Source organism: Lissotriton vulgaris, chromosome 11 (genome assembly GCF_964263255.1).
Source record: "Lissotriton vulgaris chromosome 11, aLisVul1.2, whole genome shotgun sequence".
NCBI classification, from domain to species: domain Eukaryota; kingdom Metazoa; phylum Chordata; class Amphibia; order Caudata; family Salamandridae; genus Lissotriton; species Lissotriton vulgaris.
Window position 1 is genome coordinate 1,102,387,456 of NC_141699.1, and position 12,897 is coordinate 1,102,400,352.

General features: G+C 50.9%; 1 protein-coding gene across 2 annotated transcripts in view; it reads left to right on the top strand.

Annotated features, from left to right (window-relative positions):
• Positions 1-12,897, top strand: part of CCDC50 (coiled-coil domain containing 50) — a 75,070-nt gene that overhangs the window by 15,551 nt on the left and 46,622 nt on the right. For both annotated transcript variants that reach the window (XM_086944634.1, XM_086944633.1), the window contains exons 3-4: positions 2,087-2,216; positions 7,964-8,054. In XM_086944634.1, the coding sequence (XP_086800760.1) occupies positions 2,087-2,216; positions 7,964-8,054 (221 nt within the window). The remainder of the gene's footprint in view (positions 1-2,086; positions 2,217-7,963; positions 8,055-12,897) is intronic.

A 12,897-nucleotide genomic window follows, 5' to 3' on the forward strand; every position in this document is an offset into this window, starting at 1 on the left:
TCGTACTGGACTCCAGAAATGACGAGGCCTATCCATGAAGTCCTGTTTTAGAGAGGGAACAGCAGTCGGTGGTTACTTGGCGGTCTCCTCTGTGGGAGTTGATGTTAATAACTGACCCATGCCACTACCCTGGTGCCCTCCTATACAAGGCCAGCCCTGCCATCTGCTGAGCTGTCTGTTGTTTTACAACCTTTACAGACCTTCTTGATCAAGAAATGCCTGTTCAAATGTTTGAGTTTAAAGGAAAGTGTATTGTATGTCACAAGCAGTATATTTGTTGCTTTTAAAACTTTTGATCTGGTTGGATAGTTATCTTTGCATACCTCTCATGCTGATTTGTGTTGCCAGAACCTTAACCCCTGACAGTTTATTTTTTCCTGCAGGTTTGGGCTTTCAACTAGGCCTGTCTGTCTAAAGGTTTGTGGAAACTGCAGAAAGGAGGTCTCTGGGCCCAAAACTTCTGCAGTGCAACAAAGCCTTCACTGACTGCCAGAGAGTTCAGTGTGTGTCAGTCATTTGAATTCTTGCAGCACTGAAGACCAGAGACTGAAAGTAAATGGACACGCGTGTCGTCCAATGCCATTTCTCCCCTTCCTCCTGGTGCCCACTCTTACGTCTCGTGTTTTTAAGAGCATTCTTCACATTCATGCAGACACCTGGTAGGACATCCACCAAAGACCATGTTATAGTCATTCTCGTTCCTCGAGCCTGGAGTCGACGGATTACTAGTTTTCATGCCATAAAACTTGCCCTTTTGAGATTTGCTTCTCCTTCTGTTTGTTTTACTCTGCTTTAGTGCTCGTAAACAGTTGTTCTCTTGGCTCGTTTGTATGTGAACAGCACTGTCCTCCCACTGGCGAAGGCTGCAAAGTAATTTAGTAAGTTGTCGCAAGGTTGGTGATCGCTCACTGCAGTTTTTTTCAGAATCTAGTTATGCCCAAATTAAGACTGGGGAAGATTATCCAGAGGCAGACGGTCCAGTGCACCACCTGCCTCATTTGTTAGTTAGTTTAAAGGTGAAGGTTTGTTTTGTGGTCTCGCAGCATACAACTATTTTGGCCTGGCTGGCTTTATCTGGGCCTCATACTTGGCAAGTGGCCCCTCGAAGAATCCTTTGGAGCCAGGCCCAGGAGTCTCACCATGATCCTGGTGTCTACTGGAGGTCAAATGCGACTCTGGAGATGCTGATGCGTTTTTTTGTGCATGGGTATACTTATTTTCCATTCTTTTTTCTGTGGAGAAGACTGCAAAACAGAGATTGCTTCCCATTGCCTCAGCTGGATGAATTGTTTTTTCCACCTCAAACGTGTAACAATTAAGGAACCTACGTTGCTGTCCATCATACCGCTGCCAGTTATCCATGGTGGAAGGTGCTTAGTTCTGCAGGGAGATCGAGTTAAGTAGAAGACAACACCGACCTTTGTGAAATTCTGACTCCTCTACTTGTAGCTCCTAGTCACTTCGCATGGCGATCAGCAATCTACTGGACATCCCTTATTTCTTCATGAGGATAGGAACAAGGTACGGAAGCTTGTCTACCTTTGCCTGCAGCGAGCAGGTGGAAAACCTGCTTAAAGGCTAGTATTTTTTCTGTGTTTTTTTTAATAATGAATTTATTTATGCTGCACAACACTTGGCATACTTTGGCACGATTCCCTTTTGTGTTGATGTGTCTAATCTTCCACATGTCCCATGTTAGGTGAATCCTCAATTGTAGAGGCCACCCTGCTCTCCTGTTAAGTCTTTGTCCAACCAACATCAATGTCCTACTTCATGGTCCTGGCTGTCCCTGGGAGGCAGGAACTCCTCCTGCTGGTGATGGACCAGCTTTGACTTCCAACTGTTTGGTAAAAGCCATGCTACTCTCCAATGGTCATTGGGCCATTGGTTTAGGAGTATGGGATTCCCCCCGCTCCACCACTTGTGATTTTATTTTTTCAAGGTGAAGCGCTGGTTGTCCATGCGGCAGAACGTTTGCAGAGGCGAAGAATCAGTTGATCCCTTCAATCGAGAAGGATGTTTCTTGTTGATGACTTTACTTGGTTTGCTTCGTTTTGAAATGTAGTCCATTTTCATTTCTTTCTAGTTGAGCATCACTTGGCGACCAATATTCAGAGGACACGACTGGTGCAGCATGACTTGGTTGTGGCCAAGCAGCTACAAGAGGAAGAAGACCTGCGCGCACAAGAGAGGTTGAAGAAACTTCACAAGGACCTGTAAGTGTTTCCAATGAGATAAGGGTGAAGGGGCTTGTGGAGGTTCATAAATGCAGATTATTGCAATTCATGATTGAAGACGGCCTTCAATGGCTGTCCATCTCTTACTCACCGTAGTACTGTACCGTGTTTACTCGTAGTACGTCTTGTTGCAGAATAGAGGCAATGCATGACTACTTTTTATCTTGCAAGATTGTACCTTAAAGAATAAGAATGTGCCTCATAAATATTGCCTCTTCTTTGCTGTTCTTGAATGTGGTACTACGCCGGAAGTCTGTCAGCCGATTGTGTTGCACTTTGCATTCACTTCTAATGTGAATTGAAATCAAAAATGTTTGTCTTGAGTTTCATTAAATCTCCTGACCTAGGGGCTTATTACGATGTCAGTCGGACTTGTGTCCGCCTGACAGTGTCGCAGAAACTGCACGGACCAACTTCAGTCAGCGGTCCTGACTACCTAATTACAATGTGATAGCACATGGTGCGGTCGCATCCGCACATTTCCCTATGGGAGCAAGAGTTATGGCTGTAAACCGGCCGTAGCACAAGCTCCCATTGGAAAATGGGAGGTTGTGTCAATCGCTGGACCGCGTGGCAGGCACCTCAGGGTGACTGCCACACAGTGCAGGGATCAACAAGGGGCAACATAGGTACCCCCTCCCCGCCACCTCCCAAACCGGAGGCCGCAGACAGAAGGGGGCCCTGCTAGGGGCTCCCAAACACGCTTTCCGACAGGCTTGCCATGTTGGAAAGCCTGCCATGGAAAGCCTGCCGGAAACCATACATCGTAATCCAGACAGCGGAAACCGGCATCCATATGGATTACGGGCCGCTTTCTGACTGGTCGACTGGCTCCTTGAGCCCGTCAGAATCCAGTTTCACGTCTGACCGCCAAATTTGTAATTGGGCGGTCGGAAGTGAACCCTCTGACCGAGATCGTAATCTTACTAAGAAGTTCCACTATTAAACCCCCAGATTATCCCAAATTTAACCGTATTAATCCACTCCTAATGACTGGCTTCAAAGATTCTCAGTTTAATGTACGGTAAATCACTTCTGAAAACTTCTTATAATGCTGCAGATTACCACTCCGGTTCAGGGAAGTGTGTGGGGCAGGGGGAGGTAATAAATTGGAGACCAGTTTCTCAACCTGAAATTTCTACTGTCCGTAACTCTTTTATAAAACAAAATTTATGTATATATGTTATCTCCCTTCAATACACTCCAACGTAAACCTACTTCTACTCCAAAAAGTAAAAAAAAAAAAACACAATTTTGCTCAGTTATGTTATACACATTTATAAAGTGCATGGATGCCCTGGCAACAGGGAGTCCCAGCGCTAGCAGACAGGTAGCCAGAGAGAGAAAAGCTAAATGGAAGAGAAAAGCCAGGTTTCAATCGGTATCCTGAATGCCCAATGTGTACTGCCGGCAGCCAACGGAATAGAGTTCCATAGAGCAGGGGCCTGGACCTTGAAAGAACGTCCCCCTGCTCTACGCCTGTGCACCCGGGGAGTGCACACCAGATGCAGGTCAGCGGAGCTCAGTGCTCGCAATGGAGCATATGAAGTGCACAGCCCCTGTAAAATTTGGGGACCCTGTCCGTGTAGAATCTTGTGTGATGCAGAGGTTTTTAAACGGAACCCTCTGTTTGATTGGCAGCCAGTGAAGACGACGGAGAAGATTGGAGGTGTGGCAGGACTTGGGTAGGGCAAAAAGAATGCGTGCTGCCGCATTCTGTGCCCGCTGTAGTCTTTTAATACCTGTTTTATTCACGCCAGGCAGGAGCCCATTACAATAATCCAGGCGCGATTGGACTACAGATTGAACAATCAATTGGTGGGTAGGGGCATCAAAGAACCCCAGAACGTTTTTTACGCCACGTAGAAGGCCAAAACATGTACCAGCCACTTTTTTAGCGTGCGGCTCAAATGAAAGGGCATTATCGATCAGGACCCCAAGTCCTTGACTGTGGTTTTTGGTTGGGGCGGTGTACCCTGAACCGCGGGCCATCATTGGGGGTCCCATTTATAAGTATCTCTGCCTACAAGGAGCACCTTAGTCTTGGCTGAATTAAGTTGAAGATAATTGTCCGCCATCCAGTCTGAGATGGCCAAAACATCTTCACAGAATTTCAGTTGGTCCTGTGCTGGATTGTTAGAAAAAGTAAATACCAACAAGGTATCATCAGCATAGGATACCAAGTTAATGTTCCGTGCTTTGGCAGGAAGCGCTAGGGGAGGGACATACACGTTGAATAACGTGGCACTCAAGGCAGAGACTTTAGACACACAACAGCTAAGGGGGTAAACACTAGACAGATAACGTGGGGCGTGGACCTGAAATGAGGGCTCAGATAAAAAGAGGCAAACGAGGCCAAAACCCCTCCTATAACCCTGATCTCCTCTAGCCATTGAAGAATGATCCTATGAGATTCCGTGTCAAAGGCCACACTAAGGTCAAGTAAAAATAGTGCCAAAGTGTTTCCCTCGTCTAGCGTGGCCTACCACTGCTCTGACCACCAGAAGGGCTGATTCCATACTGTTTCTAGACCGGAACCAGTTTTGTGAAATGTCTAAAATCTCATTGTCTTCCAAATATTTGGTCAGAATGATATTCACATGTGACTCAATGTTCTTTGCCAAATATGGGAGCAGGGAGTTTGCCCAAAAGGTGTCCGGCAGGGACGCGTTGAGTGTGGGCTTTTTCAACAGTGGAGCAACCTTAACATGCTTCCATGTCTTGGGGATCACTGCCAACCGAAGCGATCTATTGATGAGTCCCTGCCCTCCATCATCAGACAGTCGTAATGTTTCCTGAATATATACAGTTTTATGGGGTCATCAGGAGAGCCTGATTTGACCTTTGCAGCCAGGACGTCCAAGTCTTTAAGAGACCTAGGTGGAAGATTTTGCAAGGAGCAAGGGAAAACTGTAGGGGTGGAGATAATCAAGGTTTCGTAGGTACTCGGTCTCCTGTCGAGTGTGCTGTAAATGCATTCAACCTTGTTGATTAATTATCTCGACAGTGAATCACATTGTGTTTTAGAGGATATGGTATTGTTACTTCCTGTCAGGGATTTTAACATATTCTTCATAAGATAAAAAATAGTTTTAGTTGGCTTAGAGCTCGATGAAATGGAGTTGGCTTAGAACAAGGCCTTGGTCTTTTGCACTAATTTGTGGAAGACCTTTATTGCCTTTCCATAGGTATTTTGTGGAGTAGCATCATATGTACGCTCGTTCCAAGATTTAAAAATGTTTCTTGTCTGCCAACAAGGTTTGGTCATAACAAAAGTGCGTTTGCGTGCGCTTAGCACCAGTCACTTTCTTCGAGATGCACTGGTCAAGCTTGTTGTTGATCCAGCCCCTGAAGGCTGTACTGGTTGCTTCCATGTCAATAGGCCAATCTGTGCGAGACGAGTTTAAGGTAGAAGCAAAGGTAGGCTCGTCCAGTTTGTGCCAAGGACATTTCATGGACAACTGACTCCGGGACCTCAAAGGAGCGCCAACAATACTGAGACGCATAGAGATAAGAGAGTGGTCCGTCCATGTCGGAGGGAGGGGTGTGTTGACTGTCACGGTTTGAAGATACTGGAATATTGGATCCAGTAAGTGACCTGCCAGGTGTGATGATCCCTCCACTGAGTCCGTTGACTGACATCCAAGTCACTCAGGAAGTTGGCAATCTCCTGGGAGTACTGGCGTTCCAGATGTAAGTTAAGATCACCTATAATGTTCAAATTTACAGGCTCTAGGACGAGGGTGGATACAGTATGGACCAAAGCCTCTTGAAAAGCTCCCGCTGGACCTGGTGGGCGGTAAATAAGAAGCCCAGTAAAAATAAAATTGTGTGATTTAGTAATTTTAACCAGAGCGCTCAAAAATAGTAAGTGGGGAGAATATGCAGTGAAAAGCGCATTTAAGTATAACCGTTATGGCCTCCTCTCTCCCACAAAGCCTATTCTGTGTAGACAGCCTGTAGCCTGCAGGAAGAGCCAGGCCGGGAATTGCTATGGAATCAGTGGTTAACCAGGTTTCCGTCAGAAATCTTATATCTGGAGCAGAGTCCTGAAGGAGATCAAATATCTCAGTATGATGTTTCACAAGTGACCTACAGTTAAGGCTATAGATAATGATGTGAGTAGAGTCTGAATCCTTATGGGGGAATTTAGAACCCAATATAATGTTGAACCCTCATTTATTGCACTGTTTCTGAGTGGTGTCATAATGCCATTTATAGTGCTCACACGGCTCTTTAGGTTGTAGGGCTTGCAGGAGTTCCCTTTAGTAAATTATCCTGTGTGAAGACCCAGGACCAGGGGTCCTGGCGCCTGGCGAAGTACAGGCACGGACGGGCGCAGCCTTGCTTGCCTTGGGCGTCTCAGGCTGGCAGCCCCCAATATTTGCTTATGAAGGTCTGACGCCAGTGAGACCGGGACTCCAGCAGTTTTTTGTTCTTTAGTTACTGTTAAGGTCTCCAACTTCATTTTTCCAGAGCGTTCTCGTGTCAGCCCCTTAAGACCAACCTTCTCTCGCATGGGACTTTTTATTAAGCTTGTGAATCCAGCACCATTCCACGATAGCTGCTACATTGTGCTCTTACCTGCCTTGTCCATAGACGCTCCTCCTTGTTAGAGACATTCCAGGCTCAGTGCTGGGCTTTTGGACCTCCATGAATACGTGTTGTTGAAAATCGCATTAAAGAACATTTCAATTAAGTTTAGAAGAACTAGAACAGCAAAACATGTACACAAATTATATGCATTTCACCCCTCTAACCCTTAATGTGAATCCGATTTTCTTTATCATACCCAAACGATAAGAATTTGTTCTCTATTTGTATAACCATTATACTTTTTGTATCTTTAGTCACATTGACTTTTACTGAACTCAAAAAATTGTCCATGGTGAATTCATTCTCCTCACTGACCCAAAATATAATGTGACTTTTGAAGTTGCTTTTCTTCATGAGATTTTTTTCCCCCCCAATAACCTAATATTTACATTGGATTTGTTTCGTGTTCAACCAGAAGGGGATCGCACAACGTCGCTCTGTCATCTGCGCTGCCACCGTTATTGCTCCTTCTTGATTTTTGTTTATAAAAACATTTGTGCGCCCACTTGCACCTCAGATTATCTTTCCATCCTACCCATGTCCTATAACCTTTCAAGTATCAAATACAAGCTCCGGATGTCAAACGTAGTCCGGGCACTCATTAAAAAAAAAAATCTCTTCGACAACCGCTGGCCACTGCTGCTAGTGTTGCATAATCAACCAGGATTTATAAAGTGTAGGAAATGGACCATGAGGGTATCTGGGCGCTGAGACATGCGGGTATCTTTTCCCAAGTGAAGTCTGCAATGGTGCCCATCATTTGGCTCCTATGTGGAGCATGTCTCTCGTTCTGCCACCTCCTCTCTCCCCCCTTCGACGTTTCAATTAGTTTGACATTTTTGCGTTCTCTAATGTCTGGTAGCGTGCCCGGACTACTGATAGTCTCTTTCCGCACCCATATAGGCGGCGCATTTGGTCATACGCAACTTCTGTTGATATAGTGCCCAATCAACGCCTTGTGCATCAGGTGGCATCTGGCCATACTCGGAGCTGGCCGCTTTATAGGCGGTTGAAACAATCGTTGGAACTGGTTTGTGTATGTTGTTGATATTCTGTGCTTCTGTAATTGGGCGTTGATGAGCCTGATCCCTAAATATTGCTTTAGTGGCCAATCCTTTTCTGTGCTACAGTGAGCGCCAGGACTGTGAAATTGCTCAGGAAATCCAGGAGAAGCTGGCGATCGAAGCAGATCGAAGACGGAGACAAGAGGAAAAAGATGAGGTAGGCCAAGATGCTCTGGGATAAAGGGTGTATCTAGATTATTAATTTACCAGAGATGTAATGATTAAATGTTGGCTGTTCAAACACTTGCTGCAGAATGAGGCCCCAGGATCTAACCTGGAGCGAATGGGAGGCCACAATGATAATGAATAATTGGTATATATATCATAAGAATTCGAAATACTAGAGAGGAACGGAAGCATGAATGCAACAGCGAGTGACATAGAGCATGTATGATGTCTAATGTAGTACATAAACATATCCCTGCCTGAAGAGACGCTTCCATTTTTAAGAATGGGCTTTTGGCATCGCCAGTGCTTGGTGGTTCACAGACTGGGTCCAAGCCTCCCCCATGGCTCTGCTGTCTCAGCTGCTCCCGGCTCTTTATTAGCAGAGCTCTCCTCCTTTCCTCCAGGGCCAGTTATCCGCCTGTCCAGAGCTGTTCCCATCCCTCTGCTGACCTCATCCCTTTCCTGTGCTTTTCTTTCCTTTCCTCCTCTCAGCTGCCAGTTTCCACCCCGTGTTGACATAAGAACTGCTGAGGTCAGATGAACAGCAGTAGAATGTCTGCAGCCTTTTGTGAGGAAGGAAAACCTTCATGAGTCATAGTAAAAATATCTGAGATTGTTCTAGCAAATAGCGTCTATCGCTTTGCGCAACAACAAAAATATGCTGCCTGAAGCTGTTGTAGATTAGGTGAGAAGCTGATGTAAACGGGTGACGTGCTTCATAGCTCCACAGAAGAACGTGAACCTACAGCTGCAGAACTCGAAGGATACTCTTCCAGGTCAGGCACTGAGAGCCCTTTTCGTTTCACCAGAGTTTCCCCGGAAACCAGCAAAGCGCTTCACCATATTGCAGTAACTGCGCTCCGATGTGCTTGGCATTCCAGTTCCCTTCTGCTTTGCAGCCCACTGATGCCCAGCGTGATTCCCCCCTGCTTTACCACACACTGATGCCCCCTGCTTTACCACACACTGATGCCCCCCTGCTTTACCACACACTGATGCCCCCCTGCTTTACCACACACTGATGCTCCCTGCTTTACCACACACTGATGCCCCCCTGCTTTACCACACACTGATGCCCCCCGCTTTACCACACACTGATGCCCCCTGCTTTACCACACACTGATGCCCCCCTGCTTTATCACACACTGATGCCCCCCCTGCTTTATCACACACTGATGCCCCCCCTGCTTTATCACACACTGATGCCCCCCCTGCTTTATCACACACTGATGCCCCCCCTGCTTTATCACACACTGATGCCCCCCCCTGCTTTATCACACACTGATGCCCCCGCTATACTTAGCGCACCGATAGAACCATGGGTGCACCCAAACACCCTTCCACTGATTCTTGTATCATAATAGCACCTTGAAGTTCTGTTGCCCTTGGTGCACTGATGCATTGCAGCATGGATGCACCCTCTGAATGCCAGCATCAGGACTGGACTCCCTAAAGTCACATTTCATGGGTTCTCCCTCAACTGGCTGTTCTTCCCTGGGGCCCCTTCAACTGGCTGTTCTACCCTGGGGCCCTTACAACTGGCTGTTCCAACCTGGGGCCCCTACAACTGGCTGTTCCAACCTGGGGCCCCTACAACTGGCTGTTCCACCCTGGGGCCCCTTCAACTGGCTGTTCTACCCTGGGGCCCCTTCAACTGGCTGTTCTACCCTGGGGCCACTTCAACTGGCTGTTCTTCCCTGGGGCCCCTTCAACTGGCTGTTCTTCCCTCTTGCCCCCCCCCCCCACTAGCTGCACTCTTGGTCCCCCCTACTGTCTGCGCTCTTGGCCCCCCCTACTGTCTGCGCTCTTGGCCCCCCCTACTGTCTGCGCTCCATCAGGGCCCCCCCTCTACTGGCTGCGTTCCATCGGGGGCCCCCCCTCTACTGGCTGCGTTCCATCGGGGGCCCCCCTCTACTGGCTGCGTTCCATCGGGGGCCCCCCCTCTACTGGCTGCGTTCCATCGGGGGGCCCCCCTCTACTGGCTGCGTTCCACCGGGGGGCCCCCCTCTACTGGCTGCGTTCCATCGGGGGGCCCCCCTCTACTGGCTGCGTTCCATCGGGGGGCCCCCTCTACTGGCTGCGTTCCATCGGGGGGGCCCCCCTCTACTGGCTGCGTTCCATCGGGGGCCCCCCTCTACTGGCTGCGTTCCATCGGGGGCCCCCCTCTACTGGCTGCGTTCCATCGGGGCCCCCCCCCTCTACTGGCTGCGTTCCAGCTGGGGCCCCCTCTACTGGCTGCGCTCCATCGGGGGCCCCCCTCTACTGGCTGCGCTCCATCGGGGGCCCCCCTCTACTGGCTGCGTTCCATCGGGGCCCCCCTCTACTGGCTGCGCTTCATTTGGGACCCTCCTTTACGGGCTGTGCTCCATTTGGGCCCCCCCCCTTTACGGGCTGCGCTCCATTTGGGCCCCCCCGTACAGCTGCACTCCATTGGGCCCCCCACTACGGGCTGCGCTCGCTGGGGCCGCCGGTCTACGGGCTGCGCTCGCTGGGGCCGCCCGTCTACGGGCTCCGCTCCCTTGGCCCCCCCCTTCTACGGGCTGCGCTTCCTTGGCCCCCCCTTTCTAAGGGCTGCACTCCCTTGGGGGCCCCCCTCCCCTCTACTGGCTGCGTTCCATCGCCCCCTCTACTGGCTGCGTTCCATCGGGGGCCCCCCTCTACTGGCTGCGTTCCATCGGGGGCCCCCTTCTACTGGCTGCGTTCCATCGGGGGCCCCCTTCTACTGGCTGCGCTTCATTTGGGACCCTCCTCTATGGGCTGCTCTCCACTAGTGCCCCCCCCCCCCCATTTACGGGCTGCGCTCCATTTGGGCCCTCCCTCTACGGGCAGCGCTCCATTTGGGCCCCCCCTGTACAGCTGCACTCCATTGGGCCCCCCACTACGGGCTGCGCTCGCTGGGGCCGCCAGTCTACGGGCTGCGCTTCCTTGGCCCCCCCTTCTACGGGTTGCGCTTCCTTGGCCCCCCCTTCTACGGGCTGCGCTTCCTTGGCCCCCCCTTTCTACGGGCTGCACTCCCTTGGGGGGGCCCCCCTCCCCTCTACGGGCTGCGCTCCCTTGGGGCCCCCCTCTACGGGCTGCTCTCCATTGCCCCCCCCCCCCCCCTTCTTCAAGCTATGCTCCATTTAGACCTCCCTCTACTGGCTGCTCTCCCCTTGAGCCCCTTTACTGGGTGTGCTCCCCCTGAAGCCATTAAGCATAATTGAACCCGTATGCAGCACTGCACTCAACACCGCAATGACCTTTCCCGCTTAGCATCTGGAGTTCCCACCCCATTAGCACCTAAATCATCCACATTCGCGCCCGGTTTTCCTAACCTCTTTAGGCGCCCAGTTTTCCTAACCCCTTTAGGTTCCCGGTTTTCCTAACCCCTTTAGGCTCCCGGTTTTCCTAACCCCTTTAGGCTCCTGGTTTTCCTAACCCTTTTAGGCTCCCGGTTTTCCTAACCCCTTTAGGCGCCCGGTTTTCCTAACCTCTTTAGGAGCCCGGTTTTCCTAACCCCTTTAGGAGCCCGGTTTTCCTAACCCCTTTAGGCGCCTGGTTTTCCTAACCCCTTTAGGCGCCTGGTTTTCCTAACCCCTTTAGGCGCCTGGTTTTCCTAACCCCTTTAGGCGCCTGGTTTTCCTAACCCCTTTAGGCGCCTGGTTTTCCTAACCCCTTTAGGCGCCCGGTTTTCCTAACCCCTTTAGGCGCCCGGTTTTCCCAACCCCTTTAGGCGCCCGGTTTTCCCAACCCCTTTAGGCGCCCGGTTTTCCCAACCCCTTTAGGCGCCCGGTTTTCCCAACCCCTTTAGGCGCCCGGTTTTCCCAACCCCTTTAGGCGCCCGGTTTTCCCAACCCCTTTAGGCGCCCGGTTTTCCCAACCCCTTTAGGCGCCCGGTTTTCCCAACCCCTTTAGGCGCCCGGGTTCCTCAACCCCTTTAGGCGCCCGGTTTTCCCAACCCCTTTAGGCGCCCGGTTTTCCCAACCCCTTTAGGCGCCCGGTTTTCCCAACCCCTTTAGGCGCCCGGTTTTCCCAACCCCTTTAGGCGCCCGGTTTTCCCAACCCCTTTAGGCGCCCGGTTTTCCCAACCCCTTTAGGCGCCCGGGTTCCTCAACCCCTTTAGGCGCCTGGGGTTCCTCAACCCCTTTAGGCGCCCGGGGTTCCTCAACCCCTTTAGGCGCCCGGGGTTCCTCAACCCCTTTAGGCGCCCGGGGTTCCTCAACCCCTTTAGGCGCCCGGGGTTCCTCAACCCCTTTAGGCGCCCGGGGTTCCTCAACCCCTTTAGGCGCCCGGGGTTCCTCAACCCCTTTAGGCGCCCGGGGTTCCTCAACCCCTTTAGGCGCCCGGGGTTCCTCAACCCCTTTAGGCGCCCGGGGTTCCTCAACCCCTGTAGGCGCCCCGGGTTCCTCAACCCCTGTAGGCGCCCCGGGTTCCTCAACCCCTGTAGGCGCCCCGGGTTCCTCAACCCCTGTAGGCGCCCTGGGTTCCTCAACCCCTTTAGGCGCCCGGGGTTCCTCAACCCCTTTAGGCGCCCGGGGTTCCTCAACCCCTTTAGGCGCCCGGGGTTCCTCAACCCCTTTAGGCGCCCGGGGTTCCTCAACCCCTTTAGGCGCCCGGGGTTCCTCAACCCCTTTAGGCGCCCGGGGTTCCTCAACCCCTTTAGGCGCCCGGGGTTCCTCAACCTCTTTAGGCACCCGGTTGCCCGAACCCCTATTGGCACCCGGTTGACGAGAGCAGGAATACACTTCAGAGTGGAAAGCTCGGACTCGAGCAAAAGTTTAGTTGTATCATTTGAAAAATCTTTTGCAGTGATCATTAACAATTCCTTCTCGTTGCGTCCGGTGTGAAGTGAA